Raw genomic sequence first — 27,619 nt, 5'->3', positions numbered from 1 at the left:
ACATCTGTAAAAACATTCACCCACTGGACTTGCAAACTACTTAACACCATCTTGACCCTATACAACTTGACTGAAATCCCCTGTCAGCAGTATAAGCCTCGCCTGCAGCAATGACAGAATGACGAGTGGAGGGTCACTGAAGGCAAGCATTGCCTTGAGTGCTTGTGACAGCGAATTGCTGACAGTGGCGGCCCTGGGCACACTTGCTGGTACACCGGTGTCATGTCTCTTGACCCTCCCCTTGAGACATCTTGAAGGCGACAGCTCCAGAGTAAGGTTAGTGTATAGGACTGGCTCCTTCCAACCTGGATGGCTCTGCAACTAAACTATATCTTAAAAGTGGGGGAAGTTTCTGTGCTTTCCGGAGCGTAAAGATTAGCCACTTCTATCAAGCCCCGAAGACAGATGGGCGATCTATTAAGAGGCAGCCCAGAATCAGTGCACCCTTGGGACGTAGCAACTGTGGGAGCTCTGGCTGACAGCTCACTCGAGACTCAGTAGTAACAGATAGCAGGAGGGAAAGTGGAAGTGCCCGTAATCTCAGAGCAGCTGAGGGAACTGCCCTTCATTGCCCTTGCTGTTCCCGAGTGCTGAAATATTCATGCACGAGTGTCAGCTGCATGGAGGCTCACTGCTAAAACGTTGCTGACTCTGTGTTAAACCAGAGTGCTTGGAAACGTGTTGGAGATTTAGTAGGCTGGCTTTACAGTGTTGACTCAAGTCTATTTTGGACACATTTGCAAAGCTGAAAGAGGTTTGAAGAAGGAGCAGTAAGTATAAGAGGCTTAAAGTGCTCCAAATACTCTGCGTGGTCTTCAGCGCTTCAGGGGTGATATGTATTACCTTTGACTGGACTATGAATGCGGATGTTCATTTCAGCTCAAGTGTGGGAGATGGAGATAGTAAAGCACTGGCTACTCACTCTACTGTGTCCTCCCAGCTGCACCAGTGGCGCTGGTCCAGAGCTTCCATGTCCAGCTTGAACTTGGCCAGGCAGAACTCCTCAATAGCATATTCATAATGGTTGCTACATGCCATCGCTGCTGCACAGAGAGTTGCTGAAAGAGAGAAAGTAATTAATTAAGGAGGGTAAGATGCAGAAACTCAAGTGCTTCTTACATGTCTTATTTCTCCATTCGTTTTCAGTGGTCATAAAAGAGGCTGTTTACATTTTAAAAAATAAAGGTGACAAAAAGAGCTTCTTTGGAGCACTTTTGATTCCATAAAGAATCTTTCAATTAATTTTGAAGAATTTCAAGAATAATTTTTTGTAATGAGATGTGGGATGAGAACCTTTTTAAAGTTGAAATAACTTTACATATAATTTAAAGATTCTATATTAATTTTCTTAAAACCGCATGTCCAGGCTAAGGTCAAGTCAAGTCAAAGTATTTATACAGCGCTTTTAATAACAGGTGTTGTCACAAAGCAGCTTTACAGAAAAAAAAGGGTCCAAGCCCCCATGAGTGTCGCCACTGGTGACAGTGGCAAGGAAAAACTCCCTAAGAGCAAGAAGAAGAAACCTTGAGAGGAACCAAGACTCAAAAGGGGAACCCATCCTCCTCTGGGCCACACCAGATAGCAAACAGCATTAATATAAAATATTAAAATACAGAAACAGGGAAAAACAGGTGAAGAAATGGTTATAATTAAATAGTTTGAGTCTGTGCAGCAGCACTAATGTGTGTTTTTAAGAGTGTAATGGTTGAATATTCATCCATAACTACGCCTTGCACATATACTCTATGTCCACCATTTGTAGACATCTGCTTGGACAACATTTCTTCAGAAATCGAAGGTATTAATAGGGGTTTGTTTCCGTTCTGCAGCAGTAACAGCTTCCACTCTTCTGGAAAGGCCTTACACTACATGTTGGAACATTGCTGTGAGGATCTGATTGTATTTACGGAGCCTAAATGAGGTCAGTCATTGATGTTGGACAATTAGTTCTCACAACACCACTCCAATTCATCCCAAAGGTACTGGATGTAGCTCCATCACTCCAGAGAATGCAGTTATGCTGCTCCACAGCCCAGGGCTACCCCTCTAGCAGACACTTGGCATTGGATATGGTGGTTTCTGACTCCTGCAGCGGCTTCAGTGCATCCTATTTTATTAATGTCTGGATACCTTTGGACATTTAGAATATATCTAAGACACAAATCTAACATTAACATGGCAAACTGAACCAATGAGGAAATCAGTGGCTATTCAGACTTGTTCAGACTGGACCCCACCTTACACTGCAACATGCTTTCATCGTTTCGTTACACTATTGTAGTGTCCTGCCTACGAAAGTACCTAAAATATAACAGACAGGCTATGGCTTGTTCAAAACTGCAGCCACAGCAAGAATGCACAGCAGAAATAGACAGCATATTCAACCTGTTTAAGCACCACTGCACTGGCTGTTTGCTTCCTTTACAATTGATTTCAAAATCCTCTTACTGGCTTTCAAAGGTCTTAATGACGTAGCACCTTTATACATCACTGAATATCTGACAGTCTACACTCTAAAACCAGTTTTAAGATCATCAAGTGCTGCCTTACTGAATGTCCCAACAACAAAAGAAAATGATGTTGCCTTTTATTTTTATACTCACTACCTCTCGATATACCTCAAGCACTAACCCTTTTACTAGCTTCTAATAGTAAACAATTAAATAAAAATGGTTTTTGTTACTTAAATAGCATTTTCTGTTCTTTTTACTTACTTTATTTTAATTGACATGATCATTATTTACTCCGGTAACCCTTTATTTTAACAGTCCACTTTAGATGCTGTGTAGACGGTGCTCTGTAGTTTCAACAGATAGTTTGTTAACAATTTGAACGTCTGTAGATAATTTATAGGGGACTATACTGGACTATCCAAATAAAATGAGACCTTTACTCATATTAAAAGTCTTTCATTAATTTTAGTTCTTTTATTTCTTTTTTATCATTACTTTCTGAATATTTTTTCTGAATTTTATATAAACTGCATTTAAATATACTATATAAGTAAGTAATATATATATATATAAATATAACATTTTTAAACACTCCAGCAGCACTGCTGTGTCTGATCCACTCAGACCAGCACAACACACACTAACACACCACCACCACATCAGTGTTACTGCAGTGCTGAGAATGATCCACCACCCAAACAGTACCTGCTCTGTGAGGGTCCATGGGGGTCCTGACCACTGAAGAACAGGGTAAAAGGGGGCTAACAAAGTATGCAGAGAAACAGATGGACTACAGTCTGTAACTGTAGAACGACAAAGTGCACCTATATAGTAAGTGGAGCTGATAAAATGGTCAATGACCAAAAAGGTCGTAATGTTATGCCTGATCAGTGTATAAATATAAATACAGTGGCCATAAAGTCGTATTGAGAGGGTAAGGGTCAATTTGAGATGACTATAAAAGGCAGGTGGGAAATTTAATGAGGCCATTTTTGTCCATTGCAGGAAGTGCATTTGTATGAAAAATATGCATTGGCTTATAATAAACACCTTACTGCGGCTAGATTGAGTCATTCCAGGCATGCTTGGAGGTAAGAAAAACCCACAAAGAATTTACTTCACTATTTTCTCCACTGACAGCTGACATTCAGCTGTCAAGGCGTGACTCATTATTGCAGTAACCGTGCAGCTACTTTCAATAAATGCATGTGTGTCAGCTTAAATTCTGTTTGGAAGTGTGGGCATTTACTCAGAAAATCCATTTCCCATTTCTTAAAGACAATCTCTCACTATAAAGGAGGAAACGCATAAAAGGATTATTCAAATTTGGAGATAGCAAGCGTCTGAATGACCGTCTGCGCAGACAAAAGGGGGGAACAGCCTGAGAGGAGAAATAGTGATGAGTAGTTTAATTAACTCAGACAGAATGGGTTTAATATGCAGCACTTGGAAAAACAATAGCCCTTTTCAAACTGTCTAAAGTGCATCAGTCAAGTCTCCTCGCACGCCCTTCTCACTCTCCTTCTCATTATGGCCTCCATCTACAGCTCATTCTGACAGGTTTATGGCCGCGGTCCATAATGCTGTTGTGGGTGTGTGGGTGTGTGTGTGTGTGTAGGAGTAGGAGAGTGTTTGATGGGTGAGTGTGATCAGCTTGATGTAAGAGCTTTTTCACCTCCAGACATCATCACAGGCACTTTTTTAGCTCAGAGTAAGGGAACATCAACATTATCAGCTCACTCATGTGATGGGCCGGAGCGCCGGAGGTGGAGAGCAGAGAAGTCACTGACGGATCAGTGCTTTGTCTGGGAGAGTTTGTGAGTGTTTTTGTAAATTTTCAGGAAAATATCTCCTGCCTTTGGTTACTGAGCTTAAGATTAGAGTTTAGGATTTAGGCTTAGGAAAGTCTTATTACATAGACAGAACTGTGCAAAAGTCAGAGACCAGCCTTCATTTATTTGATTTCCCATTCGAAATTGCCATTAAATAGAAGTTATTTGTATTTCAGCAGATATTTCTGAGGAGATTATATATGGGATAATCCACTTGCATAAGGGAGAGGCTGCCCAAACGAAAACAAAGAAAAAACTGGAGCTAAAAAAAAAAAAAACAATTAAAAGATCCAAAGAAAATGGGACTCACAACTACCTGCAAGACCTGGTGAACCACCAAAACTGTCCCAATCAGATAAACAGCACTTAATGCTTTTATCTTTGAGAGAGAGGAGAAAATCAAGAGAGTGAGAATGTCTCTGCAGATTTCTTTGAAAAACTTGAAGCAAGTCTCTTGAAAAGAATGGAACCAAAGGATGGACACAATAAATGCTGAAAAATGAATAACTTGTACTTAACGGTCATTTTGACTTTTTGACTGGAAATGAAATAAATGAAGGGTGGTGTCTGATTTCTGAACAGTACTGCAGCTGCCTTTATATAACAGATTTGGGATATGTTGCTACTGCATATAAATACCCATGTAACTACAAATGACATGTGGGACATACTAATATTACATACTATATTACATGTACTATATTAAAAGTAACAATTTTCTGCAATGCACAATTACTTTATATTTGAACTTAAAAAATAGAAAAAAAGTGTGGAACGTGTAAACGTATGGACTTTTTTCTGGTTATGAAGCCTCAACAAACTGGTTAGGCCTTAATTGACTACTTGACTGGTTAGGCAATTTGCAAGAATTATCATTTGGTATTATCAGCTGATGATAATTATACCTGAGCTTAATAGATTCTCTGACTCTTCAAACCATGTGCTAATGCCTAACAACTAAGGGCTGCCCTAAGAAGTTGGCTGAGGATCTGACAATGAAGCTAAAAGATGTCTAAAGCCAATAAAAAGGCTATAAAAAGACTGCAAAGCACATCCAGCTTGCAATTTCCACTGTCCAAAATGGAAATCAAGGCAAAATCTGGAAGACCAAGTAAACTCTTAGACAGAACTGCTTGCATACTGGCCAGAAAGGCAAAGCAAAACCCCCATATCACAACAAAGGACCTGCATTAAGGTTTAGCTGACACAGGAGTGGTGGTGCACAAACATGGCGTGCAGGTAAGAATCATCAGAAGGACGCCTTACCTGCAGCATCAACACAAAAGTCAATGTCTGAAATATTCAAAACATCTATATAAGCTAAAGGCATTTTGGAAACAAATGTTGTGGACCGATGAAATAAAAATGGACTTCTTTGGCCAGAAACACCAAAGGTATGTCTGGAGAACAAGGAGCAGCATTTAATGATGAGAACACCTTGCCAGCTGTTAAGCATGGGGGTGGATCTGTGACACTTTGGGGTTGTGTGGCAGCCAGTGGCACAGAAAACACTGCACAGGTAGATGGATTCCACTAAATATCAGCAAATTCTGGAAGCAAATATAACACAGTCAGTCAAGACGCTGATGCTAAAAAGAGGCTGGCTTCTGCAACAGGAGAATGATTCAAAACATACCTCAAATCCAACATGAACTACTTGAAGAAATGCAATTCAAAGCTTTCAGAATGGCCCTGTGGGTAGATAATAAAAATGCTGTGCATGCAAGATAGCCCTCACATGTGTGTGTATATATAGTATAATTATAAATATCTAAACTAAATATATAGGTTTAAAGGTACAAAACAGTTCTGTGTGGCTGTGTGTGTGTGTGTGTTTGCCTTTGGGATGTGTGTGTTTGCGTATGAGGCCTTTACAGTTAGTGCCAGGCTGTGTGTGCTGATTGTGTAAACTGTGAGAATAGGCAGTAATGCAGATCTGAGTGTGACCAGCACATTTACATCCTGACAGGCTAAAGCGCTTATCTAATTGTCAATTGTCTGTTGGAAGAGTTTTGAAAAAGGCTAATTACTAGAGACGAGCGGATGCTGAGGAGGGGACCGTGCTTTCTTTCTTTCCTTCTTTCTTTCTTTGTTTCTTTCCTTCCTTAAACTCTGCAATAATTCAAGATAATAAAGGCAGACATTACTTCCTTGGAAAGACTGAGAGAAAAACAAACAGTAATGTTCTACAGTATTCTATGCACATTTCGTCCTGCCCTACTGCAGAATTAGAACTTTTCTGAAACATCTGAAAGGGATATTCCTTGTACATTCGCAAAATTTTAATTTAAAGGGCCCAAGCCATACATTGTCTTGTCCAGAGGTCCAATATTTAATATCTAATATTTGTGTGATTTTATGTACCAAGAAGTCATAATTTATTATTTTCAAGACCAAAGCTCTCTAAACAGGTTTTTTTTTATTACTGTGCCCTCGAGACTGATATATGTAAATAAGCTCTGTTCTGACTGGTTGCCATATATTGTGCCTCATTAAAACAGCAGCCCAGATTGAATCACTCCTCATAATGTCAACGTGAAAGGCCATGGAGACATCACAAAAACAATGAATTCTAACTAGGCTGTTTTCGCAGGTTAGTTTCCATATACAGACTGCATGGGCTGGGGAGTGGGCTGCATATCTTATATCAAGGAAAATTATTTTTCCATAATAAGGACATTTTTATTGTAACGTTTTAATTTTATTATTAGTCCAATTCACTGCCAAGTAGTACTGAACATGTTCCAGTGTAACCACATTTTAGAGTGGAACAAAAAAATTCAGAGCTTCTCAGAATGGAGCCTCTCTCAGGAACGAAAAGCTGCAGGCGTAGCACTCACTCTTCAGCTCTAGAGAGACTCCTCCTCCAGAAAATATAACATTTGTATGGGGGTTTCAAACACAAGTTTAAATGTTTAATACATAACTCCAGCTAAAGGCAAGTAGCTCTGATGGGATAGTGCTGTGACCCTCCTGCATGGGCTGCATGAAAGCCATCCACATATTCAAACTCAGACGCATGCATTTCATGCTAAAAATCAACTTCTGCTTGATTCTGGGGAACATATTTAAACCCATTTTTCCTTGCTGGAACTCTTTCAGTTTCCAGGAAAGGAAATGTGGAAAGAAATATATATTCAAAAATATAAGGAGAGATAAGGGCGCATTTTTTTCTGGAAAGGTAGAGAATACGCAGACTGCAGAGCAGCAGTCTGTGGCATTTCCACTTTTATTTTCTTATCTGAATTTCAGTATGCTAGCAGGTGGGCCCCTAGTTTACTTCAATCTTAAAATATGTTTTCCTATCAACATAGACATTTTTGTACATAAGGAACGTACCAAACTTTCATGCATTGTGAAATGAAAAGGCTGACTCGCTAGATTATCAAAAATATGAAGAGCAATCATAACAGGTTAGGAACTCACTGTCAGATCTGTAGGATGCACTAAAAATCTCAAAGCCTGAGTGCAAACAGGCTTCATGGTAAACAACAGTTCCTCCTAGCTAGGTGCCTTGCCCAAAAACAACCATAAAATGCTTATATTCCAGTGGCGTAAGAACAACATAGCCAGTCAAAATAAAGGATTCAGACTTTTGTCAAAATGTCAGCAAAATCCTTCTTCAGTTTGCTGCTGTTTACTGTTTCTATTGTGCCTTGAAAGCAAACACCTTTGATTATGGCCTGAGAAATTACTTTAATTAACACCCAAGAAATGACTTTGATTGTGGCTCAAAAATTGACTTGACTGAGATCCCAGAAAAGACTTTGATTGATATACCAGAAAGGACTGATGGACCCATAGGTGTTCTTTATTTAGGCCCCCAGAAATGACTTTAAATGGGCCCCAAAGATTACTTTGACTGAGGCCTCAGAAATGTCTTTAATTAGGGCTCCAGAGATCACTTTGACTGGGGCCCTAGAAAATACTGATTTGGGCCACTGAGAAGCCTTTGGCTGGTATTCCATAACTTACTTTGGCCTCTACCACTAAGCCCTACCCCTGCACGTTCATGTCTACGGGTAGGGTGTCCCGATTTTTGTTGAGATAGAGGGGTGGGGTGAAGTGTTGGGGCTACATGGCCCTCCAAACAGAGGTTTTTCAAAGGCAAACTCCAAAGAGGAAAAAAGAAAAAACAGCAAGATGGCTGAGTGAGCGACCAAAGAAACCTGCAAATGTGAGTATTTTCTCCATTGAAAAATGACAATATCCATTGTATCGTCTTAGTTTAATGTCAGTTTAATGTATGATGGTCCTTTCTTCATAACAAGCAATAACTCTACCCCCCTCTGCTATCACTGCAGACTGGCAGGGTTGCCTACAGAGCACCGCTAGTGGCCTGTTAATGAAGTAATGCTCTTTTTTATTTGAGGGTCCCATTTCGTAGAGGAAGATTTCAACCACTACCCCATGTAACTTACTTCCAAGGGCAAGGTGACACTCGAAAACAAAGGGTAGGGTTAAAATAAGAAATCTGATTGGGCCTTTGACTGGGGCCCTTAAAGCAACAAACCCAATCCTGTATATTTTTTTCTTTTCTGTCTCTAAATATTATCATACCTCTATTTTTTATTACTGTATCTGTTTATTGGCATTACTATGACTGTAACCTTCACAGCTGCCATGTTATACAGTTTCTGGTAATGGACTTTAGCGCAGTGCATCACCATATTGCGCACTGACACCATTCATACATGCAAGTGAGTGTATTTTCCTGTGCAGTGAACCATCTCTGCTTGGAAATATGTCATGAATCTGAATTGCAGCCAGGCTCCTCTGGTGGCTGGTCATTAGCAATGCTTCATTTGGTTTGATGTGCGGCCACAATGAGGGGGCGTGGTGAGCAAGCGAACGGACAGGTGCAAGGACAGCGTACGGCATGCTACCGAGGCTGGGGTGACTGTCCACAAAAGGTCACCGCAGTGCTTGCTGGCACCAAAAAAATAGGAAAAAAGCCCTGGGCCCTGTCAGACTCTTCCTGAGCAACTCAAGCAAGAGGAAGCTTTTACACCGAGCGAGGAAAAAGTTGAATAATAGACCAGCAAGTCATGTTCCGCCTTGGTGAATAGAGCCGAAGAAAAGCCTTTTTCTTGCCTTAAGTGAATTTCGTAGACATATTGTGTGGTTACAGTGGGCAGCATGTGGTAGTCTGTGTTTCTTCAGTCCAGCTGCTTCTTGATAAGCCCCAACTTATTGTAGAAAAAAGGAGGACAGCTTGCCATTCATTACAGATGGATGAGTGTGCAGCCCACTCAAAACAATGAGTTAACTCAGCTGGTCTGGAGTAAATTAACAAGGAGTGACCTTTTTTGATCCTTATGGATGTAAGTAAGTACAAAATATGATATACTTTCTAGTAAAGCTAACAACAGATGTACTTTAATAGTAGTATCTGAAATGAATACAATAGGTATTAAAACATTCATTATTATTATTATATTTTTTCATCTAGAAATTATATACACATTTAAATCAAGTAAATTCAGTGCATTACTTTTTCAGTGCTAATACCGATGCTATTTGGATTACATAACCAAGAGAACCTCCCACTCTTGAAACTAAGTATGCCCCCAGGCTGTTCTTCAACCACTGCTGACCTCAAACTGTAGAAGTGTTTTACTCTATCCTAATGGCCATCTCAGAGTAGGAGAGGATGGTCAATGAACCAGTCGATGGACAATGCCTCTATTGAGCAACTGCAGTCCAGACTTGCTAATTCATCTAAAAGCACTAACCCTCAGCGAAATCCTTGATCAGGAAAACTTATAATCAGACACGTTTACAGTGTTAGAAGGAACCAGCTGAGATGAAAATTTTGTAGATAACACTGACGGCATCAACCACAATTAGACCAATAATTCAAACTGATATTTGATGATGTATTTATTGTTCTTCAGAAGAGCATTTATGTTCAGGCATTTCTGGTCCACTGCACAAAAATATCTGAATTTTATACATTTTACTGCATTTGTTCCTCTACAGAAATAACTGTTTTGTTTGTCTGTAATGATAATACTGGTAGATTTAAAATGCAAATGAAGTATTCATATTTTATATATATATATATATATATATACACACACATACACACACATACAAAATCATTATTTATAGGGCACTTTCTATTGGGAGGTGGCTGTTCCTGTTGCATTTTCTCAATGCTATTTTTAAAAGGGTCTTTCTGATTTCTCAACAGTGAAGTTAAAAGATTTAAAATTATTATAAATTAAATTTTTTAATAAAAAATGTTATTCAAAAAATGTTGTCCCACATTTTCACGTCTTCCGAAACACAAAGAGTTTAAGTCAACAGGCAGAGGCTTATTTTAGATCCCTTCCCGAAGCATGTTTTCTGCAACTAAGTAAAATTTTTTGTGTTTTTATAGTTCTGCTCAAACTTAGCTAAAATCGTCAGCACCAAAACAGTCACTACTGAAACATTTTATAAAGGTTTGGTAGTGTTATGATTACTGTAGTAGTAACAAAACTCAATGTCTAATCATATCTCAGTGCAAAAAAATTTTAGTCTAAGACCAAGTTTCTTAAAAGTCTGAAATATGTTTGACTTTAAACCAGTTTGGCACTGGTATCGGCAGATACGTACATGAAATATAGGTGGTATCGCCTTTGGCCAACAGTTCCTGTATCAGCGGATCCCTAGATAAACCTATGCTTCATCAATATGAGCTGAAATTTTAAGCCAGAGAATACAGCTAGTTAGCAGATAAAGCAGGAGCAGCTCTGAACATATTTGTTCAATACAAATCTAATAAATAGTTAATGCAGAAGCTTAAATCACTGGGGAAGACTGAGCAATGAGGCTTCCTCTCCAGAATGGTGCATTAGGTCTGAGTAGACTTTGACAGTGTGTGAATGTGGGAGGGTGAGAGAAACTCTGATTACGTCATCAATCTGTTCAGGTCATCGTTAATTGGGCAGCTCGCTGACGTCTTTTCACTTCATCTTCTGCAATCTGCCACTGGTGCACAATGAGCACACTTCATGTTGAATTTATGTAGATGGGGACTGACCTCCTGACTGAAACCATATGTTGAATAGGAGTGCTGGTTCCTGAGAGAATAGAAGATGAGTTTTGTTTCACTGCAATAAAATAGTGAACCTTGCTGAGATTCTTTCCACACAAAAGCCTCACAGAACCTTGTACAGTAACGGCGTCTTAGACAATAACACATTGTTACAGACTCACTGTGGTAGTCCCTCAATGAAAGCCCTTTTCTATTGAACGAATCAAAAGAAAGCAGCAACGAGGTGAGATCTGACTGCTCGTCACCTTTGTACTGCATTTCAATTTCTTAAACTCAGTGGAAAAGACAATAATTACAATGATAACCGTTAAAACTACAGCTAAAGAAATAGCCTAAGTCACAAATTAAATCGTGAACTTTGGGAATCCAAAACATTTAAATACTTTAAATTACTAGTTCAGTGTGACGAAAACCTAACAAAGAGTGTTATTTTGCTCGTAGAAGCCCTTAAGTTTTGTTCCCAAACGCCCACTCTCAGACGCAGTCTCGCTGCGTGATTCCTCAGCCTTTCATCTGGAGGGTCGCTGTTGCATAATGTACACAAACTTGCCCTGCAACTTAAATAGAGCATCGTGTCTCCAAACATACTTGAGGGGGAAGAAAGGAGAATCTGGGTATTTGGAGAGAACGTAGTGCAGTACAGTCTGGGTTTAAAGCATTTTGAATATGGTGTATTTATTTATTCATTCAGTTTACTCTAAATTTTACCCCTTAATGTATGTCTGTATGTGGCTCCACACAATTTACTCTCATTACTACACGCTATAACTTTATAAATCATAAATACACTTACCTATTATTTTCATAGCAGTTACTGAATAATTAGTAGCAGTAGTTACAATTGAAAACTGAATAATAACCCTACCGCTTAAGGGTTAAATCAATTTCTTAAAGCTAAAGTTATCTGTGAATGCCAGTACTGTGATTTACAGCCTACAATGACATTTAAGAGGGGTTGCCTATTTTCCCTATATGTTTTTGGCTCTAAATTTGGTCCTCTTCACTTAATAGTCTACCAAAAGGCACAAATGAGAGAGTGAGCAAGGCCAAGTGAGCTAGCAACTTAGAGGCTAGCTTGCTTAGAAGAAAAACTGCCCAGCTTAAGTTAGTGGATATTTTTATTTACATAAAAACAAGCATCAATTTTAAGAAGCTCCCCAACTTCTTGTCTTTACTGTCTTAACTGTCTCCCCCAATAATATGCACCCTGTACTAGAGCTGTAACAATTAATCGATTAGTTGTCGACTTTTAAATTAATTGCCAACTATTTTGATAATCGATTAATCGTTTGAGTGATTAAGAAGAAAAAAGTCAAATTTATCTGATTCCTGTTTCCTAAATTTGAATATTCTGTGGTTTCTTTACCTCTCTGTGACACCAAACTGAATATCTTTAGGTTGGGGTACAAAAAAAGACATTTGAGGACGTCATCTTGGGCTTCTGAAAACACTGATCGACATTTTTCACCATTTTCTGACATTTTATAGACCAAACAACTAATTGATTAATCGAGAAAATAATCAATGATTAATCGACAGTAAAAATAATCGTCAGTTTCGAGTGTTTTTGAGTTGATAGTGAAAGTTCTGTTGCTACAGTGACACATTTTTCATAAACTTCAATAACTGTACTCTTGACAAAATTTCAGTCAGTTTACACGATGTATGTCCTTGACCTGTTTCACGCCAGTCGACTCTGTTAATCTCTCTCTCTCTCTCTCCCCCTCTCTCTCTCTCTCTCTCTCTCTCTCTCTATCCCTCTCTCGGAAAAACAAGTTCTGCAATAAAACGGCTGCCGAAGACCCGTGTTTATGAAATTCTCTAACCAAACACATATAAACACCTATCAGCAGGCAGACGCCCTTAATTCTGCAAAGGGAATAGCTGCTGCCTGCAGGAACACTGACACCACCACTTAGTCTCTCCATCTTCACTGCTTTATTTGTTTCATTAATCCAGATATTGCATTATCCTTCAACAAGTCTCTACATGCCGTGTCTCACCACAGACCATATGTTTTCTCATCTCCTAATGAATTATGCATGGACAGTATCAGATATGGCACCAGTCATTGCATGGAATAATGAGATCTGTTTCACAACACATCATATCAGAGACAATGAAATATATGACATATACAGAAGCCTATTTGAAATCTCTACCACAATCCTTCCACTGAAATGAACAGCATATTATTCTGCCAACTTATTAAGCTGCCTGGGAGGCCTTTTGCCAATCGTGAATACATTCGAAGTTACAGCTCTAGCAAAGATGTTTTATTGCGTGGTGGTTGGCTCTAATCAAATTTCCAAATTAAATGCCTTTTTTGTTGCTGTGTGAAGCTGTCATGTTCTTTTTGCGTGTAATGGCCTTGAAATTGAGGGAATAAGCTCACTGAGCGTCTCCAGTCAACGCACCTTAGCAAATGATGGCAGGCGCCGAGCGAAGAGCTTTTAAAATTCAACCTGACAGAAATGCACAGGATATGAGAGCGCACCTAGATCAGCTGGCCGAGGTGTTAACACCAGAGAGACACAAAGAACACTCCCCTCGGGCTCATTTCCGCTCCCTTCACTGCAAACCTGTTGGCCTCTCTGTGGTTTCCATGACAAATATCTCTTAATCCTAATATGACACTGCTCAATACAAAAGAGGAAATTAATAATCACTTATCTTACTGGATATATCACGTTGAATGCTCCTATTCATGATCAAACATGATTGGAGTAGACAGGAAGTGTAGTTTTTAATTGTACAGTGACAATCAATTCACGTTAGCCTAAATGACAAATGAGAAGTACGACACCAGTTACATCACAATCATTTCAGTGATCGTTTTGCAAGAAATTAAATTTATACAAATTTCTCACCCGAAACGTATTTAGCTTGTTTAGTTTGTTTCATTAGCTTTGCATTGGAGCTATGCTGCAGCTAAAGGGAGCTTTTAGGCATCATAAAAAACATGTTCAGTTATTAAGAAACCTCAAATAGACTTGCTTATGTGGTTGACACTGTATACCATATAATATCTTAACAAAAAAAAGGTAGAAGTTTGGACAAAATTCAGGCTTCAAGACAGCTTATTGTTTAGCTATGCTAATGTATGCTACAGTGCAAAAATCAGAGACCCTTCATTTTAAAATTTTCAGTCAAAACAAGTTTTCAAGTTATTCTTTTTTGAGGAGACAGATAAGGAGATTTTATCTTCTGATCTTCTGAGGAGATTAGATAAGATAATCCACGTTGCATAAGGAAGGAAAAAGTCAAAGGAAAATAAGAGCTCAAAAAATTAATCAAAGTTATAGAAATTGGGACTCCTAACAACCACGCAAGACCTGGTAAACCACCAAAACGGTCCCCATCAGATAAACCGTGCTCTTGCTTCAGATCTCAAAAAATGCACAGGTGTTTTTGTCCATTCACTGTGAGAAGACAACTCAATTCTATGGGTCTGAAAGGATGTGCAGCTGTCAAAAATACGTCACTGAGAAAAGGAAAGAAAATTTGCAAAAAAAGTAGATTCTGGTGTTCTCAGAATCCATTGAGTCCAGACCTCAACATCACTGAATATGGAAAACGCAACCAATTTCTAAGACTGAACTTTGGAGGTGGACTAACTTTTCAGCTCTTCGAAAAACTGAAAGCAAGTCTCCTTAAAAGAATGTCAGCTGTAATAAAGGTGAAGAACGGACACACTAAACACTAATAAACATTATTATATTTAATTGTTGATGTTTTTGCGTAATTCTCTGTTTTATACATGTTTTATACTTTTGCCTCCTGACACTGAACTTGTTTTGAGTGGAAATTATATAAATGAAGGGTGGTCTCTGACTTTTGCACAGTACTGTTCTCTGTCCATTGTTATAGATGACAGCTCAGTTTACAGCGTTAGAAACCACATGCAAATCTATTTTAGATTATTTAACAACTTGACACAGTTTGAGGGCAAACGTGTGACGATTTAGGCATCTTAACTGGTGCAGTATAATCTTTTATTACCAGTTACTTTAGACACCAAACATGTCATGGCTGATGGAATACATAAGAGGAAAATTGGGTAAATCTGATTTTCTTGACTGAGGTTAAGTAACACTGGTAGTGCATGATGAGAAACAGCCAGCAGGCAGCACTGTACTATTCACATTAACGCTAGCCGACACCAGCATCACCACAGGGAAAACGGTCTGCACTGGAACCACAGAAACATAAACAGTCCATTTATAACATGCATTTTGTGCTGTTGTAGGGAAACAATACAACAATAACTGGCTCCCTTTCCAGTCGACCACCCGGACTGACAGGTTGGGTTTATACTCCACACACTAGTTCAGCTGTGGGGCTACAACGATCTGTCATGCAGGAAAACAATCAAACGTGTTGATGTAAATTGTCCCTCGCTATTGTCCGACCTCTTTCATTTCCAGAGATGCTTTACAGCTATTGACAGAGCAAATGCCACCTCCAGCCTCCAGCCCTTTACTCTCGCCCTATCTTATGCACAACACACCTGCGTTTTTGCACACACACACACACACACACACACAAGAACATTCATTACAACCTGTCAGAGTGATGTGGATGGTGCTGACCCTTCGCTCTGTCGTAATTATAGGGGTCACCCCATCTCGCTGTACGGCTGATAGATCACTCACAGCCATTATATAAATGCTGGTTCCCATCAACACAGGCATTTTGCTGCAGGTTGCGGTGATGACTCACCGTAGCAACACTTAATATACACCTCACACTCTGATATGCGCTCTGTTCCGCAATTGAGTTGCACTTGCAACTCCAAGCACTGCTGTTCAACACCCAAAGTAGAAATTAGGGTTACGCCTTAATCACAGTTTGATCTTAAATGTACCAAATCCATTTAAATGACAAGTAAATACAATCCCATTTCCAAAAAAGTTGGGACGCTGTGCAAAATGTAAATAAAAACAAAATGCAATGATGTGCAAATGATTTAAACCCTATATTTCATTGAAAATAGTACAAAGACAACATAACAAATTTTGAATTTTGCCAACAACATGTTCCAAAAAAGTTGGGACGGGGGCAACAAAAGGCTGGTAAAGCTGTGCAATGCTAAAAAAACACCTGGTGGTTAATTGGCAACAGGTCAGTGACACGATTGGGTATAAAAGAGCATCCCAGAGAGGCTGAGTCTTTCAGAAGTACAGATGAGGAGGGGTTCACCACTCTGTGAAAGACTGTGTGGGCAAATAGTGCAACGATTCAAGAATAATGTTTCTCAATGTAAAATAGCAAAGAACTTTTGTCTTTCATCATCTACAGTAGATAACAACATTAAAAGATTCAGAGAATCTGGAGAAATCTCTGTATGTAAGGGACAAGGCTGAAAACCAGTATTTGCTGGCCGTGATCTTTGGGCCCTCAGATGGCACTGCATTAAAAACAGACATGATTCTGTAGTGGAAATAACTGCATTTGCTGTTGGCATCAAATTCTAAATGGGCATATATTTTTCAAAAAACAATAAAATTTTTCAGTTTCAACATTTGATATGTTGTCTTTGTAGTATTTTCCTTCAAAAATATGGAAATGGGGTTGTACACTGCAATACATTTTCACCCTTTGTGTGATTCATTAACAGTTAGTTGTACCTCCTAATGGGTAAACAGCTTCAATATTCAATATTCGCTCGATGAATTAAATTCGATGAATTAAAGATCTTCTTCAGGCATTTTTCTCATATGAACTGATTTTTAGAAAAATGGAAAGAGTCCAGAATGAACTACAACGGCCTTTGCTGAAATATTAGCACTCTACGGCGGTCCTCTCCTTGAACCCATCCTAAGGGGGAAATAAATTGAGCCTTTTTGTGGTCTCCTCAAGACTCTAGTTAGCAGCAAGACAGCGAACAATTGTATTTCTGCAAGGTCTATTCAGGGATTTGAGTGAGATATCGTTTCTCACACTACAGCCTGAAAAGAACGGAGGAAAAAAGGCGAGCACAGGGGGCAACACTGCTTTGGAGTCAGCCCGAGTCAAAGTCCCATTAGGTGAACACAGCACACAGGACAGGAATGAATCATCTCCACCTCAGCCTGACCAGCGGGGTTGGCTAGACCGTCACTCACATGCTTTGCCAAGGCAAAAGAAAGGAGGGCAGATTAATTTTCCCTCCTCTTGTTTTCTCATTCAGTCTAATGTATGCGACAGCGTCACACTACGCTTCGCTGGCAGTCTTGAGCCGCATAATGAATAATCAGCTAATGCAGAGAGGAGTTTTCAGTCCATTCTACAGCAGCCAGTGGGGCGTCCCACCCTGGTTAGCTCCCCACACACACGCTGTCTGGGATAAACATCAATTACTTCTTGCATGCCAGAGAACACACCTCGTTCTCAATGTGAATAACAGCACAAATCCCCTGCAGGTGTTGAGGCGAAACTTTTCGGAGAGTTTCAGTGGGGTTGAGTTTCATACACTCCTAGTCAAAGAAGACACTTTGCTTTCCTTTGAAAATGTCCGAGAAATGTTCTTTCTTTGTTACTGTTAACCTCTTACTTATTGCATTCTAAGGCTTATTATTGATTACCTACACAGAAAACAATGCAAACTGACTGAGTTCCTCTTAAATTAGAGCAGCGAGGAATGCCACCTGTTAAATAAGTGCTGCACAATCGAAACTGACCAGGATTAGAATTAGCCAAATTTCACTCCCAACATGCAATCTAAATATACAGCAGACAATGCTACTGTTTTGGTTGTCTGTTACATAATTAAAATCAGCCCTAATCAATCTGACACTACTGATACTATGATTCTTATGACCAACTAGCTCAGGGGTGTCCAAAGTCCGGCCCCAGGGCCTAATGCGGCTGGCGGACAGATTTTAATTGGCCACCAGCTTCTGTTTACAGGGTATTATAAGCGGCCCGCCAGCCAGTACGTTGCAGTTCTTGCTTTCACCTGATGGTGGCAGTTGACCAGACCTGCAGCTTCATTTAGTAAACAACATTTAGTCAAGACTACAGACATAAAGCTCAAACTAAAACTGAAAACTGACGATTTTGGTGAAATGGATAACTTCTTATCAGAGCAAATTCAGCAGTTCAGTAAATATTAACCCTTTAAGGTCCAACAAAAATGCAGCTACACTGTGTTTATTTGATTTGTGAAGAACGTTACCTAACAAAACCAATAATTTATAGATTTTTATATATTTTTCAACAAGTAAACACTTGAATAGGAATATGATTAATACATTAGACATGTTGTATTGTTACTCAAACAGTTATTTATATATTTATTAAACTTTTATTTATTAAACAGTTATTTATTATAAGCTCTCATCGATCCAAATTGCTCTGAATGAACAATCCAGCAGTGATAGGAAACACAGTAGCTCACAGAAAGCTCAGATTCTATGCTCTTATATTTTGAAATCATTTGTCAATAATATGTCGGTCCTCAGGTATTTTAACACAGCACAATCTGGCCCTCTCTGAAAAAAGTGTGGACACCCCTGAACTGGCTGATCATCTTTCTTATCTAGAAAAGGTACAAACTCAAAGCTGCTGTGCAAAACTTTCTACACACTTGGGGACATTTTCTCAATTTCTTTTCTAAAACTGATTCATTCAACGTTCCTGACAACCTTTAATATTCTTTCCTTTTTTATTATATCCTGTGGCTTCCTCTCCATCATGTGGGTTAAGGGTGGGATCGGGGGAGGACAATGTCCATCGCCTGGTGCCTCTGGCCACGTTACTTCACATTTTGGTGACTAACAACGCAGAGCCATTTCCAGTTTCTCTGGAATTTGTCTTTCATTTTAGCCCTTTTATCAAGCCACCAGACCAGTTAAATTTTCACACATTCATAAATATCTACCATTAATAACAAAACAACTACTTTTCACCCTCCCATGCGAGAGGCTGTTTGGTCAGACATGGAACTAACGGTCTTAACAATTATTTCCTTTTTCAGAGAAATATCTGACTGGTTTTTGGCACTGAAGCATGTTTGTTAACTGCAAATATAATCTACATGCAACTAACATGTTTTACAATTTTCGCCACAAATTCTTAATTTTGCCATAAGATATGCCAAAAAAAATTTTGCCAAAAATCTGTCTACCCCAGGGTAGGTTAGGGGTGGGTTTAGGGTGTTTTTTCAGGTGGGATTCTATCTTCTCTTGTATTTTTTCTATATTTTGTCACTTTCAATTTGTTAAACTCAATAAACAGATTATCTTATTAAAAAATCAGCCAAAAACTATAATGAAATCATATTTGTCCATTAAAAAATATCATGATTGGTGCACCCCTGGTAATATACAAATGCTTTGTTAGCAAAAAACAGATGTGGTAATCCATCTAAGTGTCTTCTTTGGTATGGAAAAAAAGATTTGTCTAAATAACGATCTGTTCTTTTTACCATACTATTGGTAAAAGCACATATTGAAACACCCCAAAGGCGGCTTATACACGTGAAAGAGTTGAGTGACATTAAGATTCTATTTAATGTTTATATAAACCAACAAAACATCTTTATTTTAGGGAAAGCGTATATCTCATATATTCTTCTTTTTTAACAGACCCCCCAGCCCCAGCTTGTGTGTGCTTCCATCCGAAAACTTTGCCTCTGATAAAATAAAACTGAGCCAGATAAGCGTTTGCTACGCTGAACAGAACAGCCATCTGAGTTAATGCATGCCAAAGTGAGGATCAACAGCCAGCGGAGTGCTCTCTCTGCTACCACTTCACTGGCTCATGTCGGCCAGCATGCTGCCGAGGAGCGAACAACTCTAGCAGCCATGCTGGTGCAAAACGCAATTAAGGAGATTAAAAGAGGCAATAATGGCACAGAACATTACGATGACACATTTTCTGCATGCGCAGAGATTGAGTGGTGATATGCCATTAGTGTTACTCATACAGAGAACGCTGATGCTGTAGCAGTTATGTAAGGTTTTCAGTGTCATTAGGAAGCGTCTTCCCTGAACGAAAAGTAAAGAAATTCGCTTCTTCCCACACCAAGTCACTCTGCTGACATATTGGTGTGCCAGTGTTTGGAGTTTGCTATGTTGGAACCGGTCTCAAGATAGATTCGCACTATTTATAATGCACTATTTATAACATAAATGTTTAAAATGCTTGACCCGCTATGTCAGTAGGCATCAGCTTCTACTTTGCTCGCTTCTGCCTGCATATGAGACCTAACTCGGTTACTTAAAGTAACAGAACTGCACTCAATCAGCCACAATGTTTGGTGCCTGAAGTTTGCTTATGTTTAAGCAATAGAACACGAGAGGGAGTGTGTTATCGCGAAATAACATCACGGCTGTGATTTGGTCACCGTAGATCATCACAGCCATGATGTTATTTGCGATAACACACAACCTTGAATGTTTTATTGCTTTTATACTACAGTTAAATAAATAAAGTGGGAAATTAATAAACTGGGCTGTGAACGCAGCGTTTAATATGTTTTAATATTCACAGTTTCTTCCGCCAAATTATAGTTCCTTAACAAGCAGCATGTCGCTACGTCAGAGTAATGAACTCCGCCCACTCGCTGCATAGTCTGCGGTAAGCCTCGCCTTTTGAAGTGCGGACTGAGCCATAAAACTGCCGCAATATCAGGTTTAGCTCAGTTTTGTCAGTTTTTACCAGATCAGTATTAATGTTGTTTTGTTCCAGCCAGTCTGTAAAGCATCTTACAGCCCATTTAGTTTGGCAAATGGAATTGGGTTAATTTCTGGCTGATTCCAGGTTGTTTAGCTGTTCTTCTGTCACAGCTGCCGACTGAAAAGCTGCTCAGTGGTGATGACAGTTTGGGAATTTAGTGTCGTCTCATCTTCAGAGTCTGACCAAATCGGCTGTCGGTCAAATGTGATCTTAAAAGTGTCCATTTTCAGTTTGTGGCAAAGTAAGAAGCAAAAACGTTCAAATGGCTTGAGCGTCACCTACAGCTGTCAAAGTCGTTGCTTAGCAACAGCGTCTCAGTGTTTGTGAAAAAAAACGCTCCTCAACCAATCAGCTTGCGTGGCCGAAACTAACTGTTGTATAATAACCAATTAGCATCATGCCTAAATCATATTTACAAAAACGAACAAAAACTTCAAGGCAGCTGCTATTACCGGTTTTAGCTATGCAACATACCTCAGCCCATTTTTATGGATCATACAGTGTCAGAAATCACAACTCTATTTGTGACTGCTTAACATGTAGAAGTCTAAACTGCTAGAAGCTTCTACTGCTTAGCTTTAGCTACATTAGCTCCAGTGCAAAATTAAAAAAGCACACTTCAGACACCAAACACGTCTTAGCTGATCAACTGCATTTGGGTTAAGTGGGAAAATCATGCAAGTTTTTGGCAACACTGTCGGTTTAAGACACAAAGGCGGGTCTGTCTCAAGAGCTAGACTATAAACTACAAAGCTCCCCTGGCAACCAGGAAGAAATAAAGCACCCCTGCATTAATCTCCATTTATTAGTGCCGCCTCTTCTACCCAGCCTTGGCAATCTCATTATTCAGCCCAATCAGAGAAAAGCTCTTTATCATAGTTTATCACTTTGTCAAGGGTTTGTCAAGAAGGGCAGGCAGCTAAAAGTGGCCTTTTCAGTGTCTATGAATGTAGTGCTTTTGTGTTTTGGTTAAGCAGCTTTGTCTACAGGTTAAAATGTGTAATACGTGGGGATTAAGAACCTCCCTGTGGTGGACAGCCTTTGCCAAGGTTGTATGCTTGGCATCACCTCTGTGTAGCTATGGCCACTTGGGTTGTCACGATACCAGAATTTGGTCTATGATACCGATATTAAGTGTAGTATTACATTACTCAATGCCATAACAATATAATGGAAAAAAACATTGGCAATGTACCAATATTTACTGGATTGAATACAGATAAGATATTCAAATTGTTACAGCTTAATTAAAGAGGCACACTAGCAAAAATTCAACCATCATTACACATGCTGTAAACACTGCTATTTACCTCTCTCAGTAGTACCACATTAATCTTTAGAGCAAGGTTTTCCAGTTTAAAGTGTAGGAAAACCTCGTTATGATGATGCATCTTGAAGGTACAAATACATTTTGGAAGACTACAAGTGCTTGGGGTGGATACTGGGGTATGTATGAGGCTCTAGGTCAGTGACTAGTCCAGGGGTGTCCAATCTTATCCGCAAAGGGCCAGTGTGGCTGCAGGCTTCCACTCCAAACAAGCTGAAGCACACCTGATTCCACTAGTTTAATCAGTTCCTCTCAGGCTTCACACATCTGATCAGGTGATCTCCTGCCTTGTTAGAATGAAAATCGGCAGCCACACCGGCCCTTTGCGGGTAAGATTGGACACCCCTGGACTAGACTATCAGTCCGGATTTGTTGAGTGGGTTCCCAATGGCTATGTGATATATCTGTGTAATCCATGTTGGGTATAGTAGTCTATAATCTTATCATATTTCCAGATAAGAAAACGGTATTACAGAAACATCCTAAGTCGTCAAAATATCCTAAATATTTTCTTAACTTTAAGATAAACCCCAGAGCATCTTAACTTCTGTTTTAATCGTCTGTTTCTATTGTTTTATGCAGTGACAGGCAGCACGGTTCACTATAACCAGCATAGTGATGCTACAATTATCTACACTGAAAACGGTGCTTTGCTTTGAGTTTTTTTTTTTTAAACAGCAGTTTTTAAGAACTGAGACGCTGCAGACACGATCGCCACCGTCCCCTCTTATTACCTTTGGGTGTTAATGTTTGATAAAAAATTCATCATATAAAATATTACAGTGATGGTGGTGAATAATGAGGAGACAGAGCTGAACGTGTGTCTGTTTATTAGGAGGAATAACGTTAGCGAGCTCGGCTAAAGCGTTTGGGAAATGAAAGAAACTGTGGAGCAGTGACGCTCTGATAAACAGTCAGAACATTATTAACCCTTAGTTTATGGTGTTTTAGTTTTGTTTGACCTTATTTTACATCAGTAACAGTAGGTTACGTTAACTGCCTGGCTAACTAACTTTATGTAAATTATGTATTTACATTTCAGCTGTGTGCGTATGGTCGGTTGCTAGGCAACAGACACGACCGTTGATTGTCGACTTCAATCAAGAAAATTAAGATGTCCTAACATCTGAGATAAGATGCTGTAAGATAAGATAAGATTCTTAAATTAAGACTAGATTTGCTTCTGTAACACAAACTTGTGAAAAATCTTATCTTGACCTGTCAGATCTTAAGTTAAAGCAAAAAGATACGAAGTTTCTGTAATACAACCGCTGTTCTCTCAAAACACAATTACAAGCCAATGGGCAGATGCTGAAACACCTTCTCCTTGGCATCAGTTGAAAGTGAATTTTGAGTGAACATGTTTTCTAGCTTTTTTCTTAGTACAGGGAAATTAATGTCTGTGGTGGTCATATGCCACAGATTTGGTACATAGTGATTACACAGTGAAAATGCTGGGGATTTCCTTTAACACCTCTGTTTTTTTAGCAGCTATATCACTTAAACACGGCCTCATTCAACATGTTATGAAGGGAAGATTAACAGCGAGATATAGTATGGTTTAACACTGTGTTTAAAACAAATACAAAATGAGTTATATTTGATTCTTTCTAGAAGGTTACTGAATAAATCTTTTCACCTGCATATTTCAAACATGCAAATTGATCTTTCCATTTATGTCTGACTACAGGCATTACATCCAGATACTGTTTCCCCCCTAAAAAAAAGAACTGAACATAGAGTATTGACGTTACCATACTGATATGTAAATAAGCAAATTTTCAATACATGGCCATGGTTGGCACCATAACAGAGTTATTTTCAGCTGCAGCTCTTTTTTCATGAGAAATGCCAGTGTTCGCAGCTCACCACCACTCATAGTAATGGAATGATAAAGCTACTGGGACAAAATAATTCCAAATAATTGAATTTAGATTCCTCATTATGAATACTAATGTATTCTAATTTAATGACATAAGCTGGAGACTGAACCGCACCAAGAACAACCCATGTCATCTTTGGTCTCTGATTATATTACAGTAAAAAAGAGGACATGTTAATAGCCACTGAAGTGAATTAGCTACATTAAAATGAATACAGGCAGTCAGCATTAATGTAGCGATCACTGGAGACTTCACAACACAACGAATCAGACTGAAATGTGCAGCTGAACAAATGCACGCATGCAGTTTTTCAGTCACATAAATGAGGCACATCTGAGGGGCACTATGCTTTTAAAGAAGGAATACAGTATTACAAATGGAAGACGATCTATCAGCAGTAAGCAGAGAAACCATCTACATCTTCTGAGGAGTATGATGCCAAGACCCATCCAACTGTCTACTGTCTAGTTCCAAAACATGGGTCTTCTGTAACTCTACAGCTGCCAGTATTCTGTACATCCTCCTCACACACACACTTTTGAAAATATACGTGACAAAAATGGGTTAGTTTGTAGAAACACAGGGAGGAACCACATAGGAAAGGCCAGAGCAGACTCTGCTTAGGAGACTGAGGTCGTTTGGAGTGCAGGGGCCATCTTTTGTAGAGTGGACTGCTGGGGTAACAGCATCTCAACTGCAGACAGGAAGAGACTTGACAGACTCATTAAGAAGGCCAGCTCTGTCCTGGGAAGCCCCTAGATCCAGTGCAGGCGGTGGGAGACAGGAGGATGTTAGCCAGACTAGCATTCATGCTGGAGAACAGCTCCCACCCCATGCATGAGACTCTGGCAGCACTGGGCAGCTCCTTCAGTGAAAGGCTGCTTCGCCCTAAGTGTGTGAAGAAGGCTATCGCAGGTCCTTCCTTCCTGCTGCTGTGCTGGTTGCAATATAATCAATACTCCATGTGGAATATTTGTAAAATATCTCTATAGTGTGTAGTGTTTTCTATTTATAATGTTTATATTGTTATATAACTCCTCACCATCCCATGTGTAATATAAATTAGTACCTCATGTGCAACACTCTATGTGGAATTAGGGTAAAATATCCTTACAGTGTAAATATTTTTGCTTTTATTTATTTATAATTATTTATATTGTTAATTTTTGTGAAGGATAGAGTTTATATTTTTATCTATTTTTTTCTTTTAGTAATATATATATATATATATATATATATATATTGTCTACATAGTAACAAGTAACAAACTGTAAAAAAACCTTGTTAATTCGCTTCTTGTTACTTCTTTTCTTGAGTGTCTTGCTATCCCTTTCCTGCTGTAGCACTGAGAATTTCCCCATTGTGGGACTAATAAAAGATGATCTTTTCTTATCTTATTTGGTTCTCTAAACAACCTTTCAATTAAAGGTTATTTTAAGAACTTTTGTGAATGTGACAGACCGTATGTGGAACCTTTTTTAAGCTTAAAAACCGCCACATAATGGTTTTGTATCAATCAAATATTCTTCCAAGCACTATGTGCCCAAACCAAGAATCATAAAAAACATCATATAGCAGTTAAATGCTATAGTTGGTGTGTACTAGCCAACTGACAATCGTCAACACATTACATCTATTGCAATGGCCATTAAACTGGACCATTTAAATGCCAGAAAATGCACAGCCTACAGCTTTAAGATAAACTAAACTAAATAATACTTGGCTCGTAGTCTGTGTTTTATGCACAGTCCATTTCCTATATGCTGTCTGTCTTTTAGTACAGCACTTTTAGTATAGCCCAGCTTTACAGCATAATAACAGTAAAAGGATACAATAACAATCACTTGCTGTGCCACAATGGGTTATGGAAAAAATGCAGTGAGAATATTGATTGTTAGGATTAGGGGTTATGGTTTAGGGAGCGTTTAGGGGTTACAAGCAGCCTCTCAGTCAAAATTCAAGGCTCAGTTTTTTCTATGTACACTGGAAATGTGCACAGACAGAGCGCTGGTAGCATATATATATATATATATATATATATATATATATAGAGAGAGAGAGAGAGAGAGACATTTCCTTCACTGGCCATCATGGAAATATTATTATCAATAAGCGATGGCTGTGGGGCATGGATTACTGAATTTACTTGGTATAGTCTATGCAATCTTCTGGCCAGATGGAAGTAGCATAGTGAGACACATGTTACTGCTGAAACTGTGGTACATAAAGCCTAGCTATAAGCAACATGCAGATTTAAGGATTAGAGGTTTAAACTCATCTCCAAGACAAGCACTTTTACATTTTAATCAGCTAAAATTTATAAGTGTTCACTAAGGGTTTATAAGTGTTCACTAAGATAACTAAGCTGGCTTTTACACTTGAAGTGTTTATACATTTGTAGTTTTAACACAGAATGACTTAAAATGATACTTAACCCATTCATGTTCAACAACTATGGGTAAATACGGACAAAATGCTGAGATAAAGCAGTTATATTATTTGTTCAGTAGGCTAATTTTGTTTTGTCAACCATGCACAGCGATGGCTGTGGGGCACGATAAGATACATTACACAAGATGCCACAAGCCTAGTGGGTTCTGTAACTGCGTAGGATAGGAAGATGCATTAGATCAGAAGTTACAGTAGGCCTATGCGTTAAGGGCCTTTTCTACTTTCAGTGCAAACACAGTGGTGTTAAATTTCACCGCTTAGGAGATGATGTGAAATCTTATTTTAGAGATTTTGGATGCTCCATTGCCAGTTCAGATCTAGTTCACCTCAACTTTTAAAGTTTTCTGTTAAATCTACATATTTAATGGAGGACTCTCAGCACCACACCGAACCAGCAATCCAAGTTCATTCAAGAGAATAAAAAAAAAAAACACGCACACAGAGAATCATCTACTTACAAATGTAATATTCATGAGGAAAGTATAAACTTGGCTTATAATTCTTGCATCTAATTTCAGGCACTTTGGAGAATTCTCTGCTCAAAGAACAGCTAACTATTTATTTGAACTATTTTATTTAAAGTTCTGTTTATAGAACCGTTTATATCCTCCTGAATTCTCACCAGTATAACAAAATACAAAAACTTGTATTGCTTTAGTTAAAGAACTGAGAGTACACTTGCTTGCTAGATGTCCTTGCTACATAAAGAAAGCCGTCTCCTGGGGGGAGGACGTACGTGTGTTTTAGACTGTAGATGCCATCACCACCCCCTCATTTCTCCCTGCTACTCCAGTAACAGGCCTTACGTTTCTTCCCATTTGTCTACCAATCCTAGCGCAGGAGGTCGTACTCGTATGAATATGGATGGGGGGAAGCCAACATCAGTAACAAATCTGTTCCTGTCTGCCTTTCCCATGCAGAAGCAAACACAAAGGACAACCACATGGGAAAAGATCTAGAACTAC

The 27,619-nt window shown here is 39.0% G+C and overlaps 1 protein-coding gene across 1 annotated transcript in view; it reads right to left on the bottom strand.

Moving 5' to 3' along the window:
* Positions 1–27,619, bottom strand: part of ramp1 (receptor activity modifying protein 1) — a 54,489-nt gene that overhangs the window by 22,930 nt on the left and 3,940 nt on the right. Inside the window, exon 2 of the mRNA XM_036571656.1 lies at positions 923–1,058. Coding sequence (XP_036427549.1) covers positions 923–1,058 — 136 coding nt within the window. The remainder of the gene's footprint in view (positions 1–922; positions 1,059–27,619) is intronic.

This window comes from Colossoma macropomum, unplaced genomic scaffold (assembly GCF_904425465.1).
Source record: "Colossoma macropomum unplaced genomic scaffold, Colossoma_macropomum, whole genome shotgun sequence".
Classification (NCBI taxonomy): Eukaryota; Metazoa; Chordata; class Actinopteri; order Characiformes; family Serrasalmidae; genus Colossoma; species Colossoma macropomum.
Note: the sequence above shows the minus strand (reverse complement) of the source record. Positions and strands in the feature narration are given on the sequence as shown.